The sequence below is a fragment of the Hordeum vulgare genome, chromosome 5H (assembly GCF_904849725.1).
Source record: "Hordeum vulgare subsp. vulgare chromosome 5H, MorexV3_pseudomolecules_assembly, whole genome shotgun sequence".
Classification (NCBI taxonomy): Eukaryota; Viridiplantae; Streptophyta; class Magnoliopsida; order Poales; family Poaceae; genus Hordeum; species Hordeum vulgare.
The window spans coordinates 14,530,129-14,541,419 of NC_058522.1; the positions used below are offsets into that span (position 1 = coordinate 14,530,129).

General features: G+C 44.2%; 1 protein-coding gene across 2 annotated transcripts; it reads left to right on the top strand.

The window, feature by feature from the left end:
• Positions 1 to 1,855: 1,855 nt before the first annotated feature.
• LOC123452616 (protein IQ-DOMAIN 5-like) lies at positions 1,856 to 7,965 on the top strand. Of its 2 annotated transcripts, none has more exons than XM_045129307.1 (7): positions 1,856 to 2,043; positions 2,981 to 3,101; positions 4,145 to 4,345; positions 5,260 to 5,487; positions 6,305 to 6,418; positions 6,612 to 7,113; positions 7,341 to 7,965. In XM_045129307.1, the coding sequence occupies exons 2-7, from the start codon at positions 3,018 to 3,020 to the stop codon at positions 7,496 to 7,498; spliced, it is 1,287 nt and encodes a 428-aa protein (XP_044985242.1). In that variant the 5' UTR covers positions 1,856 to 2,043; positions 2,981 to 3,017; the 3' UTR covers positions 7,499 to 7,965. The 2 variants fall into 2 exon arrangements, with proteins under 2 accessions (XP_044985242.1, XP_044985241.1); XM_045129306.1 differs by having other exon boundaries at positions 1,857 to 2,043; positions 7,338 to 7,965.
• Positions 7,966 to 11,291: the final 3,326 nt, after the last annotated feature.

An 11,291-nucleotide genomic window follows, 5' to 3' on the forward strand; every position in this document is an offset into this window, starting at 1 on the left:
ACCCCGCATCCCGCCGGCCCGCAAAATGCTTTTGTAGTTCGCGCAAAACAGCTTTTGCGGGCTCGCACAGATGCAGACCCCCCAAACGGATCCGTAAAAAAGTATATTCGCGGAATATTCTTTTTTACGGGTCGGCTTTGCGGGGTCTGCTCTTTGCATCGCTGCTTCCCGCATATCATCAGCCCACAAATATCAAATACAACAAAATTCAACAGTCGAAAACAAACTCAATTGTTCGAATCAAACATAATACAATAATCATCCGCATTACAAATAATTATTCAAAACTTGTCATGAATACAAATACAAATGAATACAAAAATAAGTCACTGTCCATCCCTTTGCCAATGATGTTCAATGAGATCTTTCTGAAGTTGAAAGTGGGTGTTTGCATTTTCAATCTCCTTGTATGTCTTAAGAAAAGCTCTAATGCGGTTTGGGTCTCTAGCTGGTTTGACACGGCTACCCACATTGTCGTAAAAGAATTCTAAGTTCAATTCTCTCTCATCTTCAAGAATCATATTATGCAGGATAACACATCATGTCATGATGTTCTTTAAGGTTTTCTTATCCCAAAAACGAGCAGGACCACGGACAATGGCAAACCTAGATTGCAAAACACCGAATGCTCTTTTAATGTCTTTGCGGGCTGCCTCTTGCACCTTTGCAAATTCATATTCTTTTTTGTTTTGGGTTCTTTGATGCTCTTGACAAATGTGCACCAAGGAGGGTATATATCATCTGCAAGATAGTACCCCTTTGTGTATTCATGCCCATTGATAGTGTAGTTGCAAGCAGGAGCATCACCACTAGCAAGTCTAGCGAACAAATGAGACCGTTGCAACACATTGATATCATTGAGAGTGCCCGCATACCAAAAAAACAATGCCAAATCCATAAATCCTCGGATGCTACGACCTCTAGCACAATTATTGCATCACGAGACTTGCCACAATACATTCCTTGCCAAGCCTTGGGGCATATTTTCCAATTCCAATGCATACAATCAATGATACCTAGCATGCCAGACCAACCTCTCCTCTCATTAGATGCCATCAATTTATTTGTGTCATCTTCATTTGGTGCCCGAAGATACTCACGACCGAAGACACGGATGATCACTTTCGCAAATCTACACACAAACTCAATTGTGGTATCTTCACCAATGCGAAGATACTCATCCGCATAGTCAGCTGGAACGCCATATGCAATCACCCGCATAGCTACGGAGATTTTTTGATATGCACTAAATCCCTTTAAGCCCGCGACATCCTTCTTTGAGTAAAATACCGGCAATTTTCCTCGCAAGCCTGAACAATTTTCACAAAGAGGGATCGGCGTATTCAGTACCTTCTCCGGAAGAGGTGCGGAGGATATGTAGGATTCTCCGTGAAATAGTCTTGCATCAACATCTCGTTCCCAAGATGGCGATTCCGAGGAATGCACAAACGCCCGACAGCCGATCCTCGCCTCCTCTTTCGGTTCTCGTCTTCATGCTCCTTCACGGCAAGCGTCATGACTGATGTTTGTTGACGAAAGGTCGCAAGCATGGTCTCAACATCCGAGCCGAATCGGTTAGTAGGAACTTCTCGCACGGGGTCAACTCCATCTTCTCGCACAGCTCGCAAAAACCACAAAAAGGTACTACAAAAAGCTCGCAATAACCCGCGCTTTGGCGGTTATTTTGCGGGTCGGGGCGGATGCGGGGAGTTGCTCTTAGAACCTCCAACGCAAAGATGAAGAAGCACGGGGACCTGGATGCAAACGCATGCGCTGCCAACCGCCAAGTGGCAACCGCAACAACTTTGGACTGGAGACTCTACCCCAAAGAAATTCTCTCCAACCCAAAGGAAGCGAATAGAATAGGAGGCAAAGGCACAGCAGACAAGAGAGCAAGCAACCATTTTTTTTTCCTCCTTCCTCAGAAAAGCGGAAGTTGGCACTCAGAAATCCTACCCGGAGCGGAGAGCGGAGAGCGGAGGGAGCGCCCGCTCGCTCGTCGTCGGTGGTGGTGGCTCCGCCCTCCCCCTCCGCGTCGCCCAGGTCGAGCTCCTCCTCCTCCCCTCTCCCTCACTCATTCCCGAGCACGTATGCCGCCGTCTCTAGCTCTCGGCCGCCTAGCGTGCTCGGGAGCATGTAGGATTTCCCAGGGGCATTCCGGGGAGCCGGTTCGGTTCCGCTCCGACGGCCGCTGCCGCGGTCCCGGCGGCTTCGTCCCGTCGTGACCCGGCCCGTGTTCCCCGGCCGGGATTGTTGGGCTGGGCTGGGTCGCCGTGGACTTCCGCTAGCCCTGCTAGGGTTTCTCCCGTGGGATTTTCGGCCCGCATTCTGCGCCGTGGAGCGCCTGGAGCAGAGCCCCTTTCCTTCCGTGGGGATTGCAGGTGGTTTCCTCGCCGTGGGGTTTGGTTTTTCCCCGTCCAGTTCACGAGTTTTACAGCAACTCTGGGTGTCGGCGGCGACTTCATCCTGTTCCTCTCCTGTTCGTCGTGTCGTCTGCCAAGCCCCGTGACACTTCCTGCCGTCCTACAGTTTCACTTGCTTGCGTATGTATGCCTAGTGCCGTGGTGCGTGTATCAAGCTAATGAGTCACTTTCGTCTTCAAGAATCTGCAAGGAATGGAATATTACTCAAGCCGTTCTTGCTGTACGGATTTCCATTCATCTCTTGTTAGGTCCAGGGGGTGGGGAATATGTTCGATCCTGGAGCGATTAAACAGCGTCAATGTGCGTTTGCATTACTAGATAGATGCCCCCCTGTTTGCTGGGTGACAGATGAGTTCGTTTGTTGTTTTAGCTGTAATTGCCAACGGATTTGACAAGTCGGTGTTGTTGTTGCTTCTTTTCCTTCATTCATAGTGACATTTTCATGCCTTAAATTCATCTGATTACTCAGATGGGTCATGCGCTCTCTCTGCAACTGTCGCTGTATTGCTCAGTTAGGTAGGACTTATCATTTGACAATGATGTTATATGACGTACAGGTGTTAGCTGGTAAAATAGAAGGGGAAAGGCGCTACCATGGGCATTTCATCCAAGTGGATCAAATCACTTGTCGGGATAAAAAAGCATGGAAAAGCTCAGAATGGTGAAAGCAGCAGAGAAGTAAGTCAAAGGGTGGCATTCACGGTTTTCTTTCGAGCCAGCTTCCCCCCTTTCCTTTACTCGGCCTCAACGCGCTAGTAGGAAACCAGCTGCTCATTCTCGACCTCGAAAGATGAACTACGGGACACAAACATACTACCACTTGATCCCAACATCTTATAAGTTGACAACCACAGCTAGGGAAATAACCAACTCCTGGAAAAGACATGAAAGCAAAGCGGCAGCCTCATTATCCAGCAACCCCGTAAAAAAAGGACGTATTCGTTATGGTTGGATATTGTGATAGTGAATGGTTTGTGTCTATTTGCTCATATTGTTTCCTGCTTGTTCTTTTGTGAGCATTAAAAATTATATTTCAATTGGATTTGTCTTGTCCTGTCCAAACATGAGGAATCTTCAAGAATGATGGAAAAGTAGATGGTTTACCAAAGCTCACTGAAAGTGCTGTTATTGTTGACATGTCGTTATCATCTGATGTCCTTTAAGGCCTAAAGGGTTGTTCCTCCACTATTCCTTTTCATTGTCAGAACTCAGTAGTGTCATATGCAGGAGGAAATTTGAAACAAGTAGATTACAGCATTGCTTAGCACTCATTTTGTTGTACAATGACGTTGCTGAAGTCCTTTTGTTGTTAGTTGCTGCTGTCAAGGACCATGATGCTTGCATCGTCCTCACATCCACCATCTGGTGGACAATGGAAATGTTAACACATGCTGCAACGAGCTCTGGGCCAACCAACTAATAAGTTCCATAATATAATTTAAATTTCACTGCTCTAGTTTGTGTCCTTTGTTACTTCATGAATATTGTTAACCTCAATTCACTGCCAGTGATTTTTTCCCTTTCTAGTAAAGTTTGGATGGGAGTCTTTCAGTTTACTTTGATTGTGAACTGACGGTATAGGTGCAATGCCACCTCTAAACATGCGGTCTTTATTAACAGCATGGCATTATTATTTACTTTCACGCCATCCTGATAACTTTGGTTATTGTCTTTAAATTATGAAAATGTTGCTTCAAGACTATGCTTTATGGTTATTGTAGAGGAGCTCTGCCGCTCAGGTGCTACACAAACGGAAGCATTCCGTGGATACTGAAGGTGCCCTTGCAGTTGCAGAACACACAGTGCAAACTGAACCATTGGCTAGTGACACCAATACACAGACAGTTTCATCTCAGACTGAACTAAATACAAAGGAGCATCAGGCTGCAACAGTTATTCAATCAGCCTTTCGAGCATTCTTGGTATTATATTCTATCTTTGATTACCATGTTATTATTGACAATTGAAAACAAAATCATGCAAAACGTTGCATTTTGTAACGTGGATAAATCTACTATCCCGACTCAGGATTCCGCTTTAGGCCTGCAACTTGGTAAATGCCACAAAATGTTCAATGATAGTTTAAAAATCATAATGGATGAAAATAAAGGGGAAATCGGATTCATGTGATCTCTATCCCTTTTGTTATGAATGATAAAGTTCTGGTATATTCTTCATAAAGAAGGTCAAAACTACCACTGGGTGCTGGTCAATCATGTAATGCCACAACTTACTAGATACACCTAAGAAATTATTGGATTTTACTGTAGTCTTGAACTGAAATTATCCAGATGTACTGTTATTCGCTAGGTGTAATTGATGTTTACTGAGTCGCCTATGGGGCATATCTAGTTGGAGCAACTATCAGAATAGGAAAACAAGAACTGATGCAGATTCATGGAGTGGTCATCAATTCTTCTAAGGATAGAGAGGACAGAGAACCAATTGCCAACTTGTAATCCCTGTGTGGGAGAAAAAAAACTGATGAGTATAGTTTAAATTGAATGAAAGGATAGATGTTGTTCATTAGAAACTCAACATTTGAGGCTTTGCCTTTTCCATTAGGGACTAAATTTTGTAGGTTGATTGATCACTCTTGTCCCTATGCTCACTATATTTTGATTATTTTCTTATGATCAAGGCCTAAGTGCCCATCGCTTACACAAGTAACTCATAATGCATGTTATAAGGGCTGGACCAATCAGATATAAACATAGTGAAGAATATGCAAAATAAGCAGTAACTTGAAAACAGTTTTGCTAATATTTCTCACTTCTAGGCAGTCTTTTGATGATATGTGGTGTGAAGCACTTTGATTTTCTGCTTGCACTATCAGGCTAGGCGAGCTTTACGGGCATTAAAAGGATTAGTTAGACTCCAGGCTCTCGTTAGGGGCCATGCTGTACGAAAGCAAGCAGCAGAAACACTTCAGTGTATGCAATCACTAGTAAAGGCTCAAGCTCGTGTCAGAGCAAGACAGGTTCGTATTGGTTTGGAAGGTCAGGTGACCCAGAAGAAGGCTCCTGAACAAAATGCTCACGATGATCATGCTCGAGAAATTGAGGTATGAAACTGCCCAGAAGTAGTTGGTATGATGTATGCTATTCAATACATGATTTCCTTACAACATATACGCAAATGCAAGCCAAACATATCCTTTTGAAAATGGATTCGTGATGTAGCCTTTGAGTTCCTAAGTTCTCCTCCACCCTTCCCTTGCATCTGTAGTAAACCATGCCCGTTAAGAACTAAGAAGTATGTTTGGTGTGGTAAACGGATCTACTTTTTCACGCAAACCGGCAGCTTTATATAGCTCTGTTTGCTGTATTTCTGTTAATATACTTAGCAGATTTATTGCCAAGATTTATATATTGTTGGAGTTCTCAAATAATCTGTTCGGTTTTCTTGTTCTTTACGTTCTTCCATACAGCAAAGTAAATTATCTTTTGTAGTTTAGGAAATTGAGAAGCATGCTTTGACTGAAAAAGTAATCACAGCAGAACTTTGTTTACAGTTACGCCATGAAGATGTAGAGTTAGAATATCTACTCCCTCCGTTCCTAAATATAAGTCTTTTTAGAGGTTCCACTAGGGAACTACATACGGATGTATATAGACATACTTTGGATTATAGATTAACTCATTTTGCTCCGTATATGGTCACTTAATGAAATCTCTTAAAAGACTTATATTTAGGAACGGAGGGAGTAGATCACAAATGCAATAATTCAAGTTTCCTCTGGGAAAGCTTTTCAGGTTTCTCTGTAGAGCTCATTAATCAGAGCAAATACAAACTGACTACCAGCTGGCGTAAATGACTGAAATGTCTGTTTTTAATCGAACATTCGCTTTTGAGAATTCTTACAGAACTATGCCATGCAGGAACGCTGGTGTGGCAGTATTGGCTCAGCGGAAGATATGCAAGCTAAAGTATTGAAAAAGCAAGAAGCTGCTGCTAAGCGGGAAAGAGCAATGGCATATGCTTTAACACACCAGGTAACTCTTAAATGATGACATTCTACCATAAATGTATGACCAGCCGTAAAAGCCTTGGTGCTCAAGCGGTCTGTCAGGTGCTGGCAGGGTTTTAGGAACTTGATATATGTTTTTTTTAAAGTAAAGCAGAAGAGCAAATGATGTAATAGTAAGTTGGCAATGCAAGCTGCTAATTTGCGCTTTCCTTTGGCAGCGGCAGGCAGGTTCCAGGAAACTGAAAGCTGCAGATGTCCAAGGGCCAGAGGCGGATGAGAACCAGTGGGGGCGGAACTGGGTAGAGAGGTGGGTGGCTGTACGCCCGTGGGAGAACAGGTTACTGGACAGTAATGCCAAAGAGAGTGTACCAATTGGCGATGATAAGGAGGCTGAGGAAAATGGGGACAGGGATGTAAACAATCCAAAAGGAAAAGTTGCAGTTTCGGGCATTCAGTCAAATGGTTCAAGCCAGACGAAAGATGCAAAACACAAGAAGTCACATTCTGATGCAAGTGGTTCTTCATCGGGGCAATCTGCGGCTGCACCACCCACCGCTTCTTTGGGTTCATCCAAGCTGAAACCGAAGCCATCGGATCAAACCTCTGAGGAAGTCAGCCCTCAACCTACAGATCCGGCTCCGCGGTCCACAAGTAATCCCAAGGAAAGGCCAGCACAAGTCAGTGCACCAACCAAGAAGCGGCTATCCCTTCCTAACAACGGTAAATCATATACATTCTTTTGCCAGTTGGAACTCCCCATTCGTGTAACTCTCTTAATTCAGAATTTTAAGCTATCCGATAATGTATCTGTCACAAGCCATGTATACTTGCAACTGCGCGTTTGCTACTTAGCTAAGGGTTTCAGTTGTAGTTCAGGTGCATTTTAGCTGAAGTGTCAACAGTCGATGCTGCTGCAGTTTCTGACGTCCATTACATGTATGCAGCAGCTGTCGGTGGCGCGGCAAGAAAAGGCCAGGTGAGCAGCAGCGAGAGAACTCGGTCCGTCGGTTCCAAGAACACGGTGAAGGGTGCATCGAAGCCTGAATCGAAGCAGCGACCGAGTCCCGGTAGCGCAACCGCGAAGCGGGTCCAGGCACAGGCCTGATGATTCAAGCCACTCCCTCCCATTTCATTCAGAAACTTGGTCATGGCAATGCCCATCTGTCACGGTGTGTCGCCGCATCGTCTGTGTACATAAAACCGAGAAATAAACAACCCCGCATCTAGATCGCCGCCATGCTCCACGCCCCGCCATCGGTAGGCGTCGTCGTAACCGTTTCCTCGGTCATGCTTCCGTCATCTACCATTTCTGTGTGTATGTTATCTTCTTCAAGCCACTCTTCCGAAAGAAGCAAAGAGGCTAGCACCATGTTATCTGCAAGTTGTGTTCGTCCTTGAGTTTCAGTGTAAGAAAAAAACATGATTTAGTTGTTCCAACTTGACATGTTCTCCAGCACTCGGTGGTGGTTGGTGCCATGCCATCAACCATGCGTATCCCCCATGTATATCTCTCTCTGGCTGCCCTTCTTTCATGGAAAGTTCATCTTGATTCTTCTGGATGGTTTTTTATAATCGCAAATGTGTTCCATCTTGCATGCTTGGACATTTTTGTATGATGAAAGTGGTGGCTTTTGCAAAGCAGGATGAAAAGTGTGTGATTATGATGGGTCTCCGGTGCAATCATGAATTGTTCCAAAGCAGCCCCCTTTGGAGGCCTCTTTAGGACCCCGACTGATCTGAAAGCCACCTGCTGCTTTGGAACATGCCTGCCTTTGACTAAGATGTGCTGTTGCAACTTGCATGCACCCGTGCATGTTGCTTGCTCCTGGATTAGTCTGAAAGCATATATGTTCAGGAACTAGTATATTATAATACTCCCTCCGTTTTAAAATAAATGTTGTTGATCTAGTTTAAAAATTATACTAATTTAATATTAAATTTACGATACTTATTTTAAAACGGAGGGAGTATATATTTTCGTTTGGTAACTGCACTTGTTTCTTCTTGGTTCGTTGGAAGGTCAGTGGACAGAGATGGCAAATCCAAAATTGATTTGTGTTATTAGTTGTAGTGCAGTATTTGTGGAGCTGAAAGCCATTTTGGGCATACTTACACTTATACATAATGACGGGGCAGGACGGCAAAATCAAAGGTCCTGTGCGAAACTACAATAAGGGCCCTATCTTATAAAAAGATAAAACATCTAGAATATGTTTAGATGTGTGTGTATATATTATCTAAATTCAACAAACAATATTAGGCACCAGAATGATGTTTCCTCATGATGACTCAATTCTATATTATTGAAACACATGTTTGGCAATTTGACAACCTTCTAACTCACCTAGTTTTGTGTCCTGCTATATTTAATTGAAGAGGTAAAGCTGAATCTCTAACGAAATAACGATCCCTATCAATAGTTAATTAATAAATTAGGAATTAGAAGCATGAACCAAAGTTAATAAAAAAGGACTCGCGAAATACCTAAGATTAGAGTCAGTCACCTCAAGTCCGGCCCATTCTAGCGCCAGCGGACGAGTAACGCTTAGTTTTTTTTTAAGTATTAGGCCTATATATAAAATTTAGGGCCCCTTGAACTTTGGGTTCAGACGGCACATCTAGTATCACTGTGGCCCGGCCCTACATGATGATTATATTGATTCTTGCCATGATCAGACATTTGTGGCTGTTGACTCGTTGTCGCTGTTTGGCAAACAGATGGGTCCGTATCATACAGATGCCGCATCAAGCAATCACTTTTGGCCTCTCCTTAATACTTCATTTGTAATACAGTACTACTGAACAATGGGGAATCTGATGTGAGATAATCCACTCCTGAGCCCATGTTCATCTGTATCCGTACTGAATAAAATAAATAAAACAAATACGTTGAGCACGGTAAATAAAGAAATTTCAAGGTTTGTAAGACAAGTTTATTGTTCATGCAGCCGTTTTGTCTTTTTTACTGGAGGTAATTGTCACGTCCCTAGCTACCCCTCTTATGCTTAGCAAGTTTGTGCTCATATCTTCCTTCTTGCATTAAAAGAGAAATTTGAAATCAAAAGAAAACCCTAGCAACTCCCTATTCAAAAGAAATCCAAAGTAGTGACAATTCAATGAACCCAAAATGACCTTCATAAAAGTCCAATATTTTAGATAAATCTTGGAAACCACTAATCAGGGGTGGATTTATTTTCAAAATCTAATTTGGCATTTATTTGATTTCAAACAATCCAAACTTTCCAAAAATGTTGAAAACTTTATATGTGTTTGGAAATATTCCAAATAACACCCCAACATTTTTCGAACTATTTTAGAAATAATTTGGAGCCAAAAATAAAACAAAACAAAGTCAGAAGAGATAAAACAGAAAATAGAAAATGAAAAGAAATAGAAAAGGGTTATACCTCGCTCACCTTGGCCCGGCCCAGCTCGCTGCCTGTCGTCTACCTTATGCCAGTCGGCAGCAGGAGGTGGCCGCCGCTCCCTCCGGCGCGGCCACGCACCTACGTGCCTGCCTGGCCGCCGCATCGCGCTGGCATGAAGGAGATAAGCCTCCCGCAGCCTTTCCCATGCTCATCCCCTCGCCATTCGTCCCCCTTCTCTCTCCCCTCTCGGCCGCCATTAGCGCCCGAGCCGAGCTCGAGCTCGCCGTCGCTCCAGCCCCTCTCTCTCTTCCCTGAGCCGCGCAGAAGAACCGCCTCGACCTCCTCAAGCTCCCAAGCTAGCCGCACGACGCCGAGAGCCCCTGAGTCACCGGATCGTCGTCGACTTCCACCTCGGACCGCCGTTGATCGCCGATGTCGTCCTCCCTCATCAGGCCATCCCCGAGCACGCTTTCGACGTCCCTCCACTCCCCGTGAGCCCATGATGCTTATCCCACTCTTTTCCCCATCGATTCCGTGCCCTAGCACCTGATTTCACCGGAGCCCGATGAGGACCGCCGCGGTAGCTCGTCGCCGGTAGCTCTTCAGTGATCGGTTGGTCGTTTTGAGGCCACCATTAGCTTCGGTGTGTCACGTAGGTGCTGTAGGAGCTAAGCACTGCCCTTTTAGCCTCTGGATCAATGATCCCGATGATGCCCGAGCTCTGGCAGCCGCCGAGCTCGTCGCCGGCGTCATCCCCGGCCACCTCAGCCCCTGCTCTGCGCAAAAATGGATCCATGATTGACTGGCCGATCGTCCGATGCGCTCCGCCGTCCATTTGGTCGCGGAGATGCAAACCCAAGGCCCTCCGCCGTTCTGGTGGTCGCCGGAGCCTCGCCGCCGGTGGTTTTGACCCCATCTCCAGTGGGGTTGACTCCCCTGAGTCTCTGGCATGTGGGGCCAGCCCCCAGGTTAATTAGATTTAAACAAATAAAAATAAAGATTATTTTAAAAACTAATCAGACACTGACATGTGAGTCAAGCGTGTTAAATACCTAATTAAGTTTAAACTTAATCTAAAACTGGCGAGAGTCACTGACTAGTGGGTCCCAGTGGTCAGGTTTGACTTTCAACGGCCAGTTGGACCTGCTGATGCAATAACTCATTTTCTGTTTAAAAATAATTCCAGAATAAGTGCAAAACTATGGAAATTCATAGAAAATTGAACATAACTCCAAATTTGACAAATAATATATGTAAAATAATCAGAAAATTTCAATGAACACAATGGTGCTATTTTCATGCATGAAAAACAAAGTTATGAAACAGCATCAGGTCAAATCAATTAAAGAAATTTGATAAATTATAATTCAAATGATATTTGAATTATGATTTCAAATCAACATCACCCAAAGGGTTCTGTTAGTCACCTCAAACCATGCTACATTGCATCTCATGCATCATTTTGTTGCATATGATTGATACTGATTGTATGTTATTATTTCGGTAGGCTCTGCCCCTCCGGATACGTCC